Here is a 17,886-nt window from a genome sequence, read left to right as displayed (position 1 = left end):
GACAACCACATATTTGTCGGCAAGAAATCTGGATTTAGAATGGAGGTGTGAGCTCATGTATCCAAGAATGCAATTATATGGACAGGATCATAGATTCCATCGGGATCAAGAATAGTGACTGGTACATGAGGAGTTTTTATTTCCTCCATTTGCGGCGGTCTACTGATCTTGTAGCATTCATCAATATCTTTAGAATATGAACTATAGTTGTCGTCAGAATCCGAATATTCACATAGAGCTTCTCTGTCATCGCTATCATATGAAAGAACGGATTCAAGGTCGTGACGATCAATGTCAAGATCTGGTGCCAACTTTGAAATAGAGTGGACCAGATGTTGCATCTGTTTCTTGCTCTTTTTTGGACAATGTTTTGCAAAATGTCATTCCTTTTTGCAAAGGAAACAGCAATTGGATTTGGAGGATCCGATTTTCTTTCGGAAGAATCTCCATTTTCAAAATCTGGAAAATTTCTTCTTTCGGAACTTATCTGAGGAGAATTTCTTGTACTTCCGGACATGACGCTTCTTTTTCGTGTCACAACTACACGAATTCTTCGATTTAAGGCATTTGATAGAAAGGTCTGGTCGAGATCAGACTTTGGAGAGATCCTTTGTCTTGTTCATAAATTCTGACCAGAATTCTTTCTGTTTACACAGCTTGTTGAGAGCTTTAAGGATACACTGCTGGATCTGACCCAGAATTGCATCTTTGACTTCCATCATTTGATCTCGCATATATGTTGCTGCTTGCTGGCTGAGATAGGAGTCTATCGAGGAGAGATAGACAAACTTCAGGTTTGAATTGTTGTTTCTATCAAGATGATGGAATCTTCGTGCCTGAGCTTCAAAGTGCTTTGCCAGATCTTTCTTTTTCAGCGAGCAACATTTAGCTGCAAAGAACTCTTCGCGAATTTATTCTATTAAATGGTCTGTTTGACCAAGAAACTCTCGGTGCAGTTCTCCCATGAGAACCGGGATCGATTCTTGTAGAACCATTAGTTATCTGTATTCACCGAGTGAAATCCACCAATCTTTCAGTGCACCTGAGAATCTAGCAGTAAACTACCGTATGACATCTGGAGTTGGTGCAGTTAAAGCTTCTGATGTCAACCAAGCGTGAAACTCATCAAGTTGGTTATTCCACTTTTCATATGGAATGTCATCCAAAGTGAAAACAAGAATTTTGGAGGCAAATTGTTTCTTGCTTGACGTTGGTCTAGCTGGTGGGGCTGGCTGCTGAGGAGACATTTCCTCATCATCAGAGGTATTCACGACTTCTTCATAAGGTTCATTACTTGACGTTCCTGCCATGAACTGCTTAGGTAGACTAGATATGAATTCATCACTAGAAATGGATTCACCTTCTGATTCAGTAAAAGTACTTGAATCTTGGAGAGGGCTTATGTATTGATTTTGGTTGAACAGGGTAAATTGGTTGGTTTAATGGGTTGGGCTCTTTTAATGACTTGGTTTGATCTGTTAAATTGTTTAACAGATTTGTCATTGAGAATTCAATCATACCAAGATCATTTTGTTTTTTGGGTGGTCTGGGAGGATTGTTGTAAATAGGGTTGGTTTCCTGGGATTCTTGACTGGAGGGTGATGAAGAGAGTTTTTGGGTTTGATGGTATGGAGTTTTTGGTTTGTAGTAAGAGGGTGAAGGTTCCATAGCTTGTTTCTTTAATTTTGCTCTTTGAGCCTGATATTCGGAGGGAAAAAGGTTTAGTGATGATGTATCATACCTCGATGTTAGCGAAGGGTCTTTCGACAAGAATCCTGGTTGAGAAGAAGTACTTGATGGTCCTTGAGGACTCTGGTAATTCTGGTAACTTGAATACCATGGGACTGATTGCCCAAACAATGGAGTTTCGACATTTTTCCTTGACTGATGCTGCTGCTTCATCTGATCGAGATTTCTTTGCAAATCTCGTAATAGATTTTTTAAGTTAGCTGTTTCAGTTTCCTTGCATCTGAAACTGCTAGTGTTTACGAGCATCTTTTGTGCCATTGAGAGCATTTCCACATGCAGACTATCTAATCGTGCATGGATCTCATTAATCATTTGTTGTACAATATTTGTTTGCATTGATTGCTTGGCTGCCATGTTGTCAACCTTGTTGTTGATGTTTTTCAACATTCGGTTTTGAGCGATGGCATTTTCTGTTTGCCAGTTTAAAACCTTTTCAACTTGCTGGATTGACTCTGGACCTCCTGATGTAACCGTAGTAGCTACAACCTTTGGAGTATGCTCGACTTCATTTCTTTTGAAATCAATTAGTGGAGGGAAATCTTCTGGAGTAAACATCATGACTTCAACCGGCTATTGAGTTTGAACTGGCTGATATGCCACTGGTCTATGACAAGCTTTTAAAAGCTTATCTCTATCATCCAGAATTCTGAGAGCTTATGTATAACAGCTTAGAGGCTTCGATTTTTCCCTAGGGAGACGAGTTGCAGGTTTGCAACCACGAGGTTTCGTCGTCGGGACTTTTTTTTCGGGACTTCCATAGTTGACTATAAATTCATAGCCACTTTCTCCTAAAGGTCCGACTGTTGGATCTCCTTCAAGATACCGTCGACATAACGGATCTTTTTGCTTTCGCTTGCAAATTCTTGTTTCTTCAGGTGTTTCCTTGTCATCGAGACAATGGGAGCAAAAGCAAATATCAAAGTAATAATGATCGTCTTCATCCTTGAAAGGATAGATAGGTAATCCATTCCGTTGAAAATGGATGGGCCGAACTTGACCTGGTTTGAATGGACTTCTTGGTTTTGGAAGTTCTAAAGAGAACTGAGTGAATAAAGGTCTCCGGAAAGAGGATGATCTCGGCTTTTCAAACTTGATCTCTGTTGTGCCATCTTCTTTCGAAGAATAGCTAACTTCCATCATCTGAATTGGAGAGTGACTAGACTGGTGCAGCTTTTCGTAGTTGGTCACCCATGATTCAGGTAATTTCTTGAGAAGTTCTTCTCGAGAAATTTGCCGTGGAATCTGAATAGAGCTCGGAGCTTGAGAGGCTGAAGACACTTCCAAAAAAAGTGCTTCGTCTGATGAAGGTAAGACAAGATCAAGGGCGTGATCTTGTACTCAATAAACTATCTGGTGGTGTAACGTGGCCACCACACTTTTTCCTGCATTGGTGCTCCTACGATCTGTAGTTGCACTTTCAAAGCCTTTAAAAGATTTGGATCTTTCAGAGAGACATTGAAGTTAGGAAATAGTGTAACAAATACTGTTCATTGCATTCAAAGTCGTCTGGATTGTTTCAATACACGCCTGCTGGTACTGCTTTAGACGAGAGTCTAGCAACGCAATTCTAGTTGTAACTGGTAGTCCTTTCCTTGCATGAAGGGTTAGACCTATTCAAACCATGCCAAAGTGTAGATGCGTGAAACATTCTTGCTGCCACTGACACGGCAAGTCTGCTGGGATATTCAGGGAAATGAACTGTTCTTTCTCAGCAGCTGGTACTTGATAGGAAGAGAATTTACTGAACTGGACGTACTCTTTGACTCTATTTTCTGAATTGGATTTTATTAACTGAGTAACACCTCGAACGGAAAAGAGGCTTGGTCTTTTAATAAATATTTCATAGGGATTAACTAAATGAAGAGTTGTTTCAGGAAGTTGATCTCCTGGAAACATATTCTATTTCATAAAGAAAATCTATTTTAGAAGAAGTATAACTATTTTTCTTAGGAATCGTAGAAATAGCAAATTGAGAGTCTATTGTTGAGAGAGTTGAAGAGGATGCCATATTTGAAAGTTTTCACCTTCCAATTTCGCATCTGCAATCTTACATATAAGCAACCATTCAAAGAAAAACGACAATATAATAGTCAAGGCTCTGATACCAGTAACTGGGGGTAGGGCATTACGGTAAGTCGAAATAAGGTTTTAAGACGAAAAATCGGATTCAAGAAGAATACATGCAAATTGCTTTGAGAAATGCGACGGCCTGATAGAGGTTTATCGTCTAGTAAAGGACGATTATGTGGCTGCGGCCTGTGCCATAACGCCAATCAAGCCCACTGTCAGACGGAGAATCACTCATACAGGCACCACACAAAATCAAAAAGCAATTATATATATTCTACTAACCTTACTTACCGACCGTTACATCCTTTCCTAATCAACTAGCGAACATAGGACCTCAACTATTATATAACTATTCTACTATGTATAGAAGCATATATGCAAATTAAAAATAGAAATGGAAAATAGAAGGAAACGTTTAGAAAGACATGATTTTATTTAGAGGGGGGGTGTAATTTCGTTTTCAGAAGTTTTGCCCTCCTTAACAAACATACATACATATTTATACTAGTTTTGGAGACGATGAGATAAGATAAGGGAAATCTCACGGACCAATAGGAAACAGATCACGTCTATCCTTAGTGATCTTCTAGTGATACCTGACATCATTAGTGACGTCATTTAGCAATAATAAGATAAATGACAACTTGCAAAAGTTAGTGGACAGACCCACTGAACTCTGCGAGAATAAAACGTGCGGACGCAGTCGCATTATTACAAATACAGTAAACACCAATAATTTATGACACACAGTAAACACCAATAATTATACATAGTTTTTTCTTGTCTTCTAACTTAATGGTCCATCTCAAACACTCACAACAACCAAACTCGTAATTTCCAAAAGAATCTCGAGGACAGTCTGGGCTTGGACTTGAATAGTATTCTGGACTCTTTCTTGAATTTGGGCCTGTTTTAGCATTTAGATCTAAACCTTAGGCCATAAGGGCTTTAAGTTCCCAATCTGTCATGATATCATCTTGCGGATCTTGTGAGTAGCCTGACAGAGACTCATTTCTTAATGGGCTGTCTTGGGTCGAATCCTGTTGACTTTGTTGTTGAAACTGTCGATCTTACCGGGCCTGTTCTGCTTGCTGAGCTTTTTCTCTTTCTCGAAACAACATGAGATCTTCGTCTAGGTTCTGCTGGTATTCGAAAGGATAGTACTGCCAATGGTTGTTGTATGGGATAAGAAAAGTCTGCCTGGTGTGATTCAAGCCGAATGCTTCTGCTTGAAAGTCTTCATAAATCTTCTGATCAGGCGGGTTTACTGAAGGAGTTATTCAATGGCGGTAGTCCTTGTAAAGACTTACAGTTGGCATTGCATAAACCTTTTTGGAGCTTGGATTAATGTTGATCGGACAATGAAAGAACCAAATTGAATGAGGATGCCAGTAAGACGTGCTTTTTGGGTACTCCTGCTTCAATCTTTTTGAAGTGAGAGTCGACATCACATTCTTCGCTGATCTGACTAGTTTGTTGTTCCATGAGGCTAGAGATTGGAACCAAGTGAGAAAAGTAGAGAGGCTTCCAGGAAATCTTTTCGGATTAGTATTGGAAGTATATTGGTAAAGAGTAGGGACATCAAAGTGAACACCTATTATATAGATAGAACAAAGATACCAGAGAAAACACATAACTTCTTCTGGCATATTAAGGTTTCTGAAGTGGTAAAGATGAGCAAAGGGGTAATCTGGATGAATTCCTAGGGAACTAATGAAATCATTATTGGGGCCAAAAGTTTGAAGTATCATGGATTGGTACCAAAAAACTTTGTGTTTGGCTTTTTGAAGAAGAGTTTCAGACTGGATTAATTCCTTAGCATCATAAGGAAGATTATTTTCGAAATCATAAAGACTGAACTGGCTCAAGTTAGACGAGACAGAAGAAGAAGAGATTTTTTTTGTAGACATTATGAGATTTATAAAGTTAATGAGAGATACTTGTTTTCGACTGAGTATGTCTGCTAGAATATTTTAATTCCCTTTAAATAGACTGAAACAAAGTCATATTTTGAGAACCATTCACTCCAACATAACAATTGCTGATGTGGAACCACCTTCTGCTTGAACTATAACATCTTTGGAAAAGATGACATGTCCTTTTCGACTTTGAACTTGTGGGCAATCAGGTGAAATTCAAACTTCTCTATTGCTCTTTTGACCGCTAATATCTCCTTGAATGTAGAATGGTAGAGCATCTCGGAATCTTTGAAGCGACTGTTCTTGTATCCACATATCTGTCGTTTACCATCAACTTCTTCAAGAAGTACTGCTCCCCAGTACTTGTCATTTGCATCAGATTGAATGATACGCGTCCCGGTATAGGGAATCTTGAGAGGTGGCAGCTCCTGAATGACTTGCTTTAAAGAGTTGACTGCTGCTGTTTGTTTTGTCGTCCATGCTGGAGGATTCTCTGCTGTTTGTTTTGTCGTCCATGCTGCAGGATTCTTTACTAACATCTTTCTGAGGGGTTGAGTTAGCTTGGACAACTTCGGGACGAAGTTGCTGAGGTAATTGATGACGCCTAAGAGCTGCTGAACTTGCTTTTTGGACAAGTTGTCTTCTGGAAAAGTGAGCAATTCTTTTGCTAAATGGGCTTGTGGTGCAAATCTTCCTTCTGTAATATGGACACCTAAAAATCAATGTTGGGCTGGGCCAACACCATCTTTCGGGCTGAGAGCATTATTCCATATTCTTCAGTAATGGACTGAAACTGCTGGAGAAGCTGAATATGATCTGCAGTTGACGAAGAGAATAGTAGCATATCGTCAATATAGATTAGGGCCTGTGCAAAATGGGTCTGAAGATCTTTAACATCGCTTGTTGGAACAGCGAAGGGGCCGTCTTTAGCCCAAACGGCAAAACTTTCCACTGGAGGTGGCGATTTGGAAGATATGAATTTTTCAATATAATTTATATGTAAAAATTTATATCTATTTTGAGACGGAAGAAGTATATATCGATGTCCGTCAGTTAGACCGTGCTCAAATTAGCAGTTACCGTCAAGTCTTCTTCTTTCACGGTAGTTTTCTTTAACTTCCCACTATGCCCCACGTACCTCACTCACAAACTAAAATATCAGTTACGAAAACAACTGCAAATAAATCCATAAATTACGGTCAAATTTATCCAAAAATTATTACAATCATTTTTTTCTTTCACCCTACGAATCCCCGGAGGAGAAAATCGTCAACTAAATTTCCGCGCTTCTTTCCATTTTTTGTTTTTTTCTTTATTTATTTTATTTATATTTAATTTTTCATAACTGCTAATTGGTCGCTTTCCTTGCCAAAACCGTTCAGTTATTCTATATAAGAAAAAAGTGTCCTCACTCCACACACCAGAAGAAGCATACACTACCAAACACTCTGAAAAATCACTCGAACAAACCCTAATCGCATCTTCAATTTTTCCCTCTACACAAAATGTCTCGCCGTGGTGGTGGTGGTGGTCGTCACAACGACTCTCGTGATCAGCCATTTCCTTCCTTGCCAACCGCCGGCGGTCGCGGAGCATGGCGTGGTGGCGGTCGTGCTGGTGGAGACGGAGGTCGCACTGGTGGTCGTACCGTTGGCGGAAGCGGCCGTGGACAAAGATCTCCTTACGCGGGAGGTGCTCCTCCGTCTCAGTCCCATTTTCAACCTCCTCCGTCTTCTCCTTCTGTGGCTGCTCCTCCTCCTGCAGCCACCTCTGTATCTGTACCAGCAACCTACGGCGGTTCGACCTCCGGTTCCTCGACGCTGTCCGGCGACATGCAGAAGCTGACATTGGCAGAATCGACTCCTAATGCGCTGCCGCCTGCCTCCTCTAAGGGGAGTAGGTTTCCGGCCAGGCCAGGCTACGGAAAGCTCGGAATGAAGTGTTTGGTTAGAGCCAATCACTTTCTTGTAGACGTCGCGGACAAGGACCTGAATCATTACGACGTAACTCTCCGTTAACCACCTTTGTTTTCGTTTTTGTAATTTTGATTTTTTTCTTAAACGTTCATTCCTTGTTTGTGTACCGAAAATCGTTCAGTTCTGTTTTCTGTTCGTCTCTGTTTTTAAAAAAAATTTAGTCTCTGATATTTAGCCTGTGTTCTACGGATCCCTCTCTGGGTTAAATCTGGCTGTATCTAACTATCTTCGTTTGATTTTCTACGATTTTTATGTGTTTATTCATTTATTGTTTTCGATCTGCTATTTTTGTTTTAGTTATCGGCGTTATCTTTTTATTCTATATAGTTTCTTACTCGACCATTTTATTATTACAGGTTTCCATATCCCCTGATTGTCCCTCTAAGAAAGTTAATAGGGATATCATAAAACAGCTCGTCTCACAGTATCGTAAATCACACCTCGGGGAAATGATGCCAGCTTATGATGGGCGTAAAAGCTTATACACTCCAGGAGAGCTGCCTTTCAAGTCGAAGGACTTTAAAATCAAGTTGGTGGAAAATGGCGGAGAGTCAGCTGGATCATCTAGCACTTCGAGGTAGAGATGGATCTATTTATCTGGTAGTGTGTTTGTACTTCATTTTTTTTGGAGATATATGTAGGTTTGATCATCTTATGCTGATTTTATAGGAGGGACAGAGAGTTCACCGTGTCGATCAAGTGGGTAGCTAAGCTTGACATTTATCATCTTAAGCAATTTTTAGCCAGGAAGCAAATGGATGCTCCACATGAAATAATTCAACTCCTTGATGTTGTCCTGAGAGCATCACCATCAGAGAAGTAATCTTTGGTTAAATTCTTTTTTGAATTAATTAATCTCTTGATATAGTTGTTGTTTCTCGTTTGACTTTTTAAAGTGGATATTTTCAGTTATACTGTAGTTGGGAGATCCTTCTTTCACTCCTCTCTTGGCCCTAAAGGTGAACTTGGCAATGGTATGGAATATTGGCGTGGTTATTACCAAAGTCTCCGTCCAACTCAGATGGGACTATCTTTGAACATTGGTATGCAGTGTGCTTGTCAGTTATCTGATTTTAGGTTATTCTAATTTGGATTATCGTCTGACCAAAGTTTTTGTTATTTGTGTTGCAGATGTTTCTGCTAGAGCCTTTTATGAACCAATCTGTGTGACAGACTTTATCAGCAAATATTTAAGCGTGCGAGACCTTTCGAGGCCTCTGTCTGATCAAGACCGTGTTAAGGTAGGTGCACCTCATTGTTCGATTTGGGTTGTTCTTATAATGTATGTGTCAGTTTTACCTGTGGTCATCTAGTGTCATGAACCCTTGTATCTATTTTTTAAAGATGGACTGGTTTGTGCTCTCTGCATTTTGTTCTGTTCAGGTTAAAAAGGCGCTGAAATCAATTAGAGTCAAGCTTTCGCACGGAAAATACGTTAAAACTCACAAAATCTCTGGTGTATCGGACCAACCAGCCGGACAACTAATGTAAGCTATTATATTTATGCATTAAATATTATCATTCAACAAATCTATTCCGCTTATAAATTAATTTTGTAGGTTTACCCTCGATGATCAGAATACTCAGATTTCTGTGGCTCAGTATTTCCGTGAGAAATATGGTATTACTTTAAAGTATAAAAGTTTGCCAGCCCTGCAAGCTGGAAGTCAATCAAAACCTGTGTATCTCCCTATGGAGGTTTGTATTTACTCTGTGGTGATTTGTAAAGCTTACTTTATCTTTATTGTCGTTTGAGCATTATTTAAAACATTTTACCATCATTGTTTTTCCAGTTGTGCACTATCGCCCAAGGGCAGAGATATGCAAGAAAGCTGAATGAGACTCAAGTGACCAACATGCTGAGAGCCACCTGCCAGCGTCCTCGGGATAGGGAGTCCAGTGTTGCTCGGGTATCAATTTAATTTTTGTGAATCCTATGTGTATTTATTCGTACATTATTCTTGTTTCTACTTTCTTTCTCTGGTTCAAAAACCCATGCATCTTTTTCTCTTGCAGATGGTTGATGGGATAAACTTTGGAGCTGATGAGTTGGTGAAGGACCAATTTGGTATACGAGTAAAGAACGACCTTACTGTGGTTGAAGCTAGAGTACTGGAACCACCACAGGTTGCAAATATGCTTACTATGACAACTATATATATATACTTTTAATATTTGTATTGTTCATTTTCGCTGACCATTTGTTGGTATAGGTTAAATATCATCGCAGTGGACGTGAATCTACTGTTAACCCCCGTTTTGGATCATGGAACATGATCAACAAGGTAACTGCATTCAAACTTGGTGAGAGTGATTTTCCTGGTTGATGAGTTGGTGTCTTCTCTTTTTTCCTTTCGACTCTTTGATGTTCATGACATGTTTTTTTAGTGATGCCTACTTGAAATTTTCTATCTGAGTTTCCCTTTCCATTCAAATGTAATCTCTGTATCATCAAAATAGTAATGAGCAGCTGTGGATGGCTGTTTTGTAGGTACTGTATGAAGGGGCAAAGATTGATTCTTGGACTTGTGTCAACTTCTCTACGAGAGTTCGAGAAGAGGAAGTTTGTCATCACCTTGTAAGCATGTGTGTTGACAAAGGAATGGTAAGGACGCTGATTATCATATTTTTACTGTGGAGTCCTCAATGTTTGAGAGATTGAATTGTGTTTCCATCTTCTTTGATTGTGGTGTTAGAAATTTGCAAGTCATCCAATTGTTCCTGTTCGCTCTGCACAACCAAGGAATATCGAGAAAACTCTTCACGAGATTCATACAGAATCATCTGCAGAACTTGAGCGTAGGGGCTCTAAGGATAAGCAAATCCAGTTACTAATCGTGATTTTGCCAGATGTCAGTGGGTCTTACGGTGAGTACTGCTGCGGTCAGTTGCTTTTGTTTGTCAGAATCAGGGTTCTCCTTGCTACTAATCACATTTTTCTTTACAGGAAAGATAAAGAAGATTTGTGAAACACAATTGGGGATTGTTTCTCAGTGCTGTCATCCCAAAAATGTAGGGAAGCTTAACAAGCAGTACTTTGAAAATGTTGCAATGAAGATCAATGTTAAGGTATGTGCTGTTGTTTACCTTGTGCTTTGCAATCTGTGTTTCACTGCTCAAGTTCTAATCAATATCAGTTGGCTTCTTCTTGCAACATGGTAATAGACCGGCGGGCGAAACTGCATCTTGGAAAAGAGAATTCCTATGCTCACAGATCGTCCTACAATCATCTTCGGAGCAGATGTCACACATCCTCAACCAGGAGAGGACACGAGTCCTTCTATTGCTGCTGTAAGTTGGTTGCCTTGTACTAGTATTCTTACTTTTGGTTTGATGCTTGATTGTCTTTAATTCTTTTTATTCATCCTATCCGACAGGTTGTGGCGTCCATGGACTGGCCAGAAGTCACAAAATACATGGGACTTGTCTCATCCCAGCATCACAGAGAAGAGATAATTCAAGATCTCTATAAGAAAACTGTAGATCCTCAGAAGGGAATTGTCCATGGTGGGATGATAAGGTATAATAATACACTGATCTTAAATTTTGTCTACTGAATGAGTCCAATGATATTGTTAATCCTTCTCTTAATTCTGTTATGCAGAGAGCTGCTGCTTTCTTTTTACAAAGCAACAAAGCAGAAGCCTCATCAGATCATATTTTACAGGTTTGAATATATAATATAATATATATTTATATAAATATGCTTCTTTACAAAATAAATCAACTGTATATTCATTAGTATTGTTTTTTAGATGCTAAATGTTTTCTTGTCTTTCCATAACAGAGATGGTGTCTCAGAAGGACAGTTCAGCCAGGTGCTACAGTATGAGATGACTGCTATTAGAGAAGTAAGATCTTTATTTACCTCTTTCTCTCCTATATACATACATACGTATATTGGTTGACTGCTTGTCTGATATAAAATCACAATTGCTCTCCAGGCTTGCCAGTCGCTTCAACCCGGATATCTGCCACCTGTCACATTTGTTGTGGTGCAGAAGAGGCATCACACTCGCTTCTTCCCTGCTAACCATAATGAGAAGAACCTGATGGACAAGAGTGGAAATATTTTACCAGGTTCTTTTAGTTTCCTTTGTTTGTTTGGTTTTCAATGTTGCGAAATATAATTAACTAGTTTTTAATGTCAGGTACTGTTGTGGACACCCACATATGCCACCCTACAGAGTTTGATTTCTATCTCAATAGTCATGCTGGAATTCAGGTAAGAAGATGGTTTATGCCAAATAAACGATTACCTATATGCAAAATTGTCGATTTTGTGCCATATATGCAAAATGTTGATTTCGTGCTGTTGCTTTGTGAGTAGGGAACAAGCAGGCCGGCTCACTACCATGTGCTGTATGATGAGAATAAGTTCACTGCCGACCATATGCAAAATCTGACAAACAGCCTCTGTTACACGTGAGTATATATGTCCTTGTTATTGAATTGAATTTATATGAGAATCTACTTTTCTTTGTTTGTATGAGTTTAATAAAGAAGTGTTTGTATGTATTTTCAGCTATGCAAGGTGCACGAAATCTGTCTCTGTTGTCCCTCCGGCGTACTATGCGCATCTGGCTGCATTCCGAGCACGGTACTACATCGAGGGGGAGTTCTCGGATGCTGGTTCGAGTTGCAACAACAGTACCCTGGAGAAGACTGCTCCTGTGGTGAATGTGCCTCCCGTTATGGAGAGCGTCAGGAAGCATATGTTTTACTGTTAGACCTTCTGTTTACTGAACTCTGGCTTTAGAACTCTTGCCCTTTGTGTGTTTTTTGCAAGACATCTTTTGGATATGTGCTTTTGGATATGTGACTGCCAAACTATATATGCTAATATGAGATGTGGCCTTTATCTTTTTAGGAATTTCATCTCTCTTTCGTCTTTCCTTTTGATATTGTGAATTTCTTATCTTGGCATACTAGATCATACTTTTACAGTAGCCTTGTGTTTAAGTATTTTATTTCATTAGAGGTTCATTTGTTTTAGGACCTTCTGCAAAAACCCTTAATTTTGGATGTAGCTAGAGGAATATATATTGCAGGGTTCCAGACTGTAATGATATACAGTAGTAGCTTCCTTCCTAAGAAAGTAGGAATGACAATAGTTATATATGGAGAGACCTTTTCTTTTCCCCAACTTCTCCATTGATAGACAGACAAACAAAATTGGGTTGTGATGAACAGGATCTAGAGTCGAGAGAACATTAAACAAGAGTGTCTATGTACCAGTGTATTGAAAAGTGAAAATAACTTTATAAAAAAAAAAAAAAAAAACAAGGCCGTAGATTCGAGGCAATTATATTGAAATCGGTTCAAATGGCACTAGCTTGTTAATTTCCGCCCATCATTCTTCCATATTGGCTTCAAGGATTAATTGACACCTAATAAAGTAAAAATAATGAGTAAATGGTGTAATTAAATTAAATTTGATAATGGAAAGTAAGTAAGTAAGTAATGAGAACTGACCGTAAGGCAAAAGTGGAGGGTGAATAGGAAATGGAGTAGGAGGAAGTCCCCATGGTAATGATGGCATGATAGTTGTACGCAATGTTTGCAGATACGCAGCCCTTTCTTCTTTGCTTCGAGCTATGCTCACATATAACGACTTTCCATGAAATAATATTCCTGTCCATACCATCATTTACCATACACAATTTTTATTATAACTACTCCTTTACACATTAATATCACACTTAAGTAGATTAAGTTCACTTACCTCTGAGCCTATGAATGGCATTGTTGGCTTCTTCTCGAGTAGAAAAGCACACAAATCCAAATCCTCTGCTAATTCCTTTATCATCTCTCATTATCTTGATTGAAGTTATTCTCCCACACTGACCCAACACGTTTCTTAAATGCTCTTCGTTCACTTTGCTAACTATATTCTTCACATATAAATTCAAACCCTAACATAATATACAAAACAAATAACAACTTGTTAACTCTACTTTCAGATCAAATAATCATATGATGATTTAAAGAAGTTAAATATTAACCTTAGTTTCCTTTCTTCTTTCCTCATATTGAGACCGTAAGAATCGCTGCCTTTCTGCTTTCTTTTGAGCTCTTGCGACGTAGAGTGTCTTTGAGCCTATATATATATATATATAAAATACAAAACAAACAATTAAGCATTAGAATTCTGTATAGTTAAATATTTTACTATAATAAAGTTGGAATATATATATACCAAATGTTGTTCCGTTAAGGGCCTCCATTGCTCGTTTCGCATCATCTGGATTCTCGAAGCATACAAAACCATAACCCTTGGAGATGCCATTGATGTCTCGTTGAATAACCAAGCTCGTTATCTTTCCAAACTCAGAAAAGCTTCCCCTTAGCATTTCCGTTGTCACACTTGAATCCAAATTCTTCACGTAAAGATTGTTAAACGTGAATGTTGGTTCACTACTACTTCTCTCGCTTTTCTTTATAAATTTTTCGACACATCTAGACAAATTAAAATATATTGTTGAAGAATTAATAGACTGAAAGAACATATACTGTACTACTACTTAATAATAACATATATATATATATGTATAAAGAAAAGTAAGAAAAATATATTATTAGATTAAATAATAAAAATTAAACAAATGTTAATTACTAACATTGGATTGCTTTGAATGATGGAACCATTGGCCTCCCGAATCGCTGTATCGGCAGATTCAGGTGATTGAAATTGGACATAGCCGTAGCCTTCGCTGGTTCCTTGAGGAGTCAATGCAACTTTACAAGATATGATTCTACCATATCTCGAGAATGTGTCATGGAGCTTCAAACTATCAATTGCGGCCTCCAAGTTCTGTCAATAGTATTCATCAATTTTAATAATAATACTTTTAATAATAAATTAAGCAAAGAATTACTTATATAACGGAATTTCACCTTAACAAATACATTGCCGATCCCATCCTTCCAGCTTCTAGCTTCTGCAGCCAACATCACCCTAATTCTTTGACCATTCAGTACTTCATAATTTATAGCCTTCATTGCCATGATCGCTACACAATTGAAAAAAATAGAGTTGTATCAATTTATATATAATCTCTAATTCAATGAACTAAACTACCCTCGATAAAAGTTTAAGCAAACTTCTCTACTTCTTCATAAAAACATATATCGTTAAACAAGAAAAACGAAGAAATATGTATATATACCTACAACTAGTACTTATTTATAAGTGGACATGATTATATATACAATACCTCGTTCTAAGGTATCGAAATTGACATAACCGTAACAAAGAGATGTTCTGGTAATCCAATGTCTACAAAGAAAAGCCGACCTAAAGCCATCGAATCTTGAAAATAATGAAATTAGGTTTGCTTCTGTCACACTAGAATGGAGATCTCCCACATACAATGCACATAATTCTTGCATTCTGACAAGAAAATCAAAACTCGTCGCGACGGTGAAAAACAAACAAGGTTTATTGTCTTGTTTATAGTGATAGATAGATAACACAAAACCCCGAATCCTAACTTAAGTAGGACTTCACTGTTTATGTAATTTTTATTCAGTCCTCGAGCTTATGATTTATTTAACGAGAGGCCTCCAATAATTTCTTTTATGTACAAATCTTATATGCATAGGATAGAATTGTCCAAACAAGTCAGTGAGCCCATATCTTTAAAAATTAATAATTTAAATGTATCATAAATAAAATATATGATCATTCTTTGTACTGAACAATGTTAAATATATGTTAAATATCATATTAAAAGGAAATTATTTTAATTTTATATCAATTATAATTATTTTGATTTTATTTCAAAATCTATAATCCTATTAGAATTAAAAAATTTATTTTATTTTATTTTCAAAAATAATAAACATAAAAAAAAGTAAAAGTCACGAAGATTTGATTTTATAATAAAATTTATAATTGCATCTAATTAATTTAATTGTTTCTATTGTTTGAAAAATAAGATATGCTCATTTTAGTTAGGAATAGGAAAATAAATACAATAAATTTTTATTAAAAACAATAGTTTAATAAAAAAATTGAAAAAAATATTTTAATTTTATTAGGAATAATTTTTTAATTAATATTCCCGTTTGAATAGGAAAAAAGAAGATGTGACCGTTTTAATTAGGAATAGGAAAAATAAATATAATGGATTTATATAGGAAAAATTGTTAAATAAAAAATTAGATAAATATAGTGTATTATAATTTTATTAGGAATATATTTTTATTGTGTTTTGATTTCCTAATTAGAATAGGGAAAAAAATATGACTGACTTAAAATTTTAACTTGAAACTTAACTAAATTCAAAGTTCTAAAATACATGTGTCAAATTATTATTTATCAATAAAATGTCACGTGTCGGATGTTGATTTGACAATAAATTTTGCAATTGATGAAAAAGTCTCTCTATTATCTATCAGATTGTAATTATTTTTATCGTTGAAATCGAATTTCGACAGTTTATTAATTTTTTAATGCATTTTTTTTTGTAACATGTTTCCAACGGAATTCGAACCTTCAATCTCAATGAGGGAGGCATATGGTTTTAACCATTCGATCAAATCGTAGTTGGCAATGCAATTATTATTAATGAAAATAGAAACAACAGTTTAATAGGCTTATAATTCTTAAAAAATAATTATTATTAGTTTATTTTATATTCCTAACTAAAATCTATAAATACTATTATAACTTATTCCCTCTCTATATTTTATTAAAATTTATTTTCTTTTAAAAAAATTATTTAAATTCAAATATTATTATGCAAATTAATAATTATTTACACGATGAATAAACATTTTTTTTTATAACTACACACTTTCCGTAAAAGGGACTGACCACTTGTATAAAATTTCAACTTCTTATAATCTTGAACTTGATAAGTTGAAACTCTGCAAGGAATTGCGATCGTTCTAATTTCAGTTTCCAGCCAGACTCAGATTTTGAGCAGGCTTCTCAAGTAGAATTTTATTTGGGTTTGAAGTTGAAATTAAGAAGGAGAATCAAACTAAACAATGTGTACTTGAACAAGTGTAGATGATTCCACACATAAGTAAACTACCAAAATTGGGTTTTTAGCATAAAAGAAAACACAAAGTGGTTCGTGTGAAAATTGATTCTGATCTTCAAACAATTGTTGTTACATATGTATGAATGTCATATACTAGTACTATTTTTTTACTACAACACTGCCTAACATACAGAACAAGACAAGTCACTCACATCACATCTATTGCTACTTACAACAATTATAACTCTAAAAAAAACCAAAAAACCTATTTGCCAGTTGCTATTGATATAAGCTGGCAAGAAAAAAAAATAAAATAAAAGGAATGATCCATTCACAGTTGCTATAAATATAGGAAGCCACCAATTACTAACATATGCACAAAAAATGCTATTTTTATAACTCCTCTTGTCAAAACAATTTTGGGTGAACTATTGCCACTCACTTGCCCATTATTCACATACTCGCTTTTACCATTGTTAATAACTGCCGAGACATTCACCGAAGTCGAACCTGATCAAACATTTTTTACCATTCAGAACTGGTGGATATGTTTATAAACAAGATATGTTCAGTTTATTTCAAGTAGGCAAATAGAGACTTACAGTCGTAATTTGCCCATCCAATACGTTCTCCAGCCAAGTCATAGACAAAGATTTTGTCTTTCAAAACGAGATCTATAAACAGAGTAAAATATTTCAACCAATTAAAAGACAAACATTAAAGAAATGTTCAGAACTTAGATTAAGCAGTAGTAGGATAGAGTGAGTACCTCCTAAAATTGTAATCCCCTGAACCTGATTCTTTGAAAATCCAATGCACCACACGGTTGAACCACCCTGTATCACCGAAAGCTCTTTAAATAGGAATTTGGTAACATGTGAAAAGTAATTATTAATATGAAATATGTTTTCCTTTCCGGAGAAGCAGTGTATGCAAATCGAGCATTAATACAGAGGGAACGAGATGAAAAAAGAGTGACAAAAGATGTGATCTTTTAAATAAGCAATCAGACAATTACATGGTGCTTGAGACTCACAATAGAATTCTGTTGTATCAAGTAGTCGATAGGACTCAAAATCAAGGATGCGCCTTGTGCAAAGTTGAAACTAACTTGAGGGAATACATCTGTGACACTGAAACAAAACACAACTGACATAAATCAGTCTTATAATTCACAAC

The 17,886-nt window shown here is 36.7% G+C and overlaps 2 protein-coding genes across 2 annotated transcripts; one reads left to right on the top strand and one right to left on the bottom strand.

Annotated features, from left to right (window-relative positions):
- The first annotated feature begins 7,243 nt into the window (after window positions 1–7,243).
- LOC139884407 (protein argonaute 5-like) lies at window positions 7,244–12,444 on the top strand. Its single transcript, XM_071868444.1, has 21 exons — window positions 7,244–7,741; window positions 8,071–8,291; window positions 8,384–8,533; window positions 8,624–8,757; window positions 8,846–8,955; window positions 9,098–9,201; window positions 9,274–9,412; window positions 9,508–9,624; window positions 9,731–9,841; window positions 9,928–9,999; window positions 10,206–10,319; window positions 10,411–10,582; window positions 10,662–10,783; window positions 10,880–11,005; window positions 11,092–11,234; window positions 11,319–11,381; window positions 11,502–11,565; window positions 11,659–11,794; window positions 11,866–11,939; window positions 12,045–12,139; window positions 12,240–12,444. Exons 1-21 carry the CDS (start codon window positions 7,244–7,246, stop codon window positions 12,442–12,444), a joined length of 2,970 nt encoding a protein of 989 aa, XP_071724545.1.
- Window positions 12,445–13,093: 649 nt separating this feature from the next.
- On the bottom strand, window positions 13,094–15,106 carry LOC139884406 (polyadenylate-binding protein 7-like). The gene is made up of 8 exons (XM_071868443.1): window positions 14,932–15,106; window positions 14,612–14,727; window positions 14,335–14,528; window positions 13,914–14,173; window positions 13,720–13,814; window positions 13,440–13,629; window positions 13,190–13,348; window positions 13,094–13,104 (listed from the first exon to the last, which is right to left on the bottom strand). Exons 1-8 carry the CDS (start codon window positions 15,104–15,106, stop codon window positions 13,094–13,096), a joined length of 1,200 nt encoding a protein of 399 aa, XP_071724544.1.
- Between the last annotated feature and the right edge of the window lie 2,780 nt (window positions 15,107–17,886).

Source organism: Rutidosis leptorrhynchoides, unplaced genomic scaffold (assembly GCF_046630445.1).
Source record: "Rutidosis leptorrhynchoides isolate AG116_Rl617_1_P2 unplaced genomic scaffold, CSIRO_AGI_Rlap_v1 contig549, whole genome shotgun sequence".
NCBI lineage: Eukaryota > Viridiplantae > Streptophyta > Magnoliopsida > Asterales > Asteraceae > Rutidosis > Rutidosis leptorrhynchoides.
This window is presented reverse-complemented; position numbering and strand designations above follow the sequence as displayed.

Coding starts and splice junctions, on each gene's coding strand:
- LOC139884406 (XM_071868443.1), bottom strand. CDS start 15,106: ATGCAAGAATTATGTGCATTGTATGTGGGAGATCTCCATTCTAGTGTG. Junction 13,630..13,719: donor AAAGAAGAAAGGAAACTAAG/GTTAATATTTAA, acceptor ATATTATGTTAG/GGTTTGAATTTATATGTGAA. Junction 13,349..13,439: donor TGCCATTCATAGGCTCAGAG/GTAAGTGAACTT, acceptor TGGTATGGACAG/GAATATTATTTCATGGAAAG.
- LOC139884407 (XM_071868444.1), top strand. CDS start 7,244: ATGTCTCGCCGTGGTGGTGGTGGTGGTCGTCACAACGACTCTCGTGAT. Junction 8,758..8,845: donor GGGACTATCTTTGAACATTG/GTATGCAGTGTG, acceptor TTTGTGTTGCAG/ATGTTTCTGCTAGAGCCTTT. Junction 8,956..9,097: donor CTGATCAAGACCGTGTTAAG/GTAGGTGCACCT, acceptor TGTTCTGTTCAG/GTTAAAAAGGCGCTGAAATC.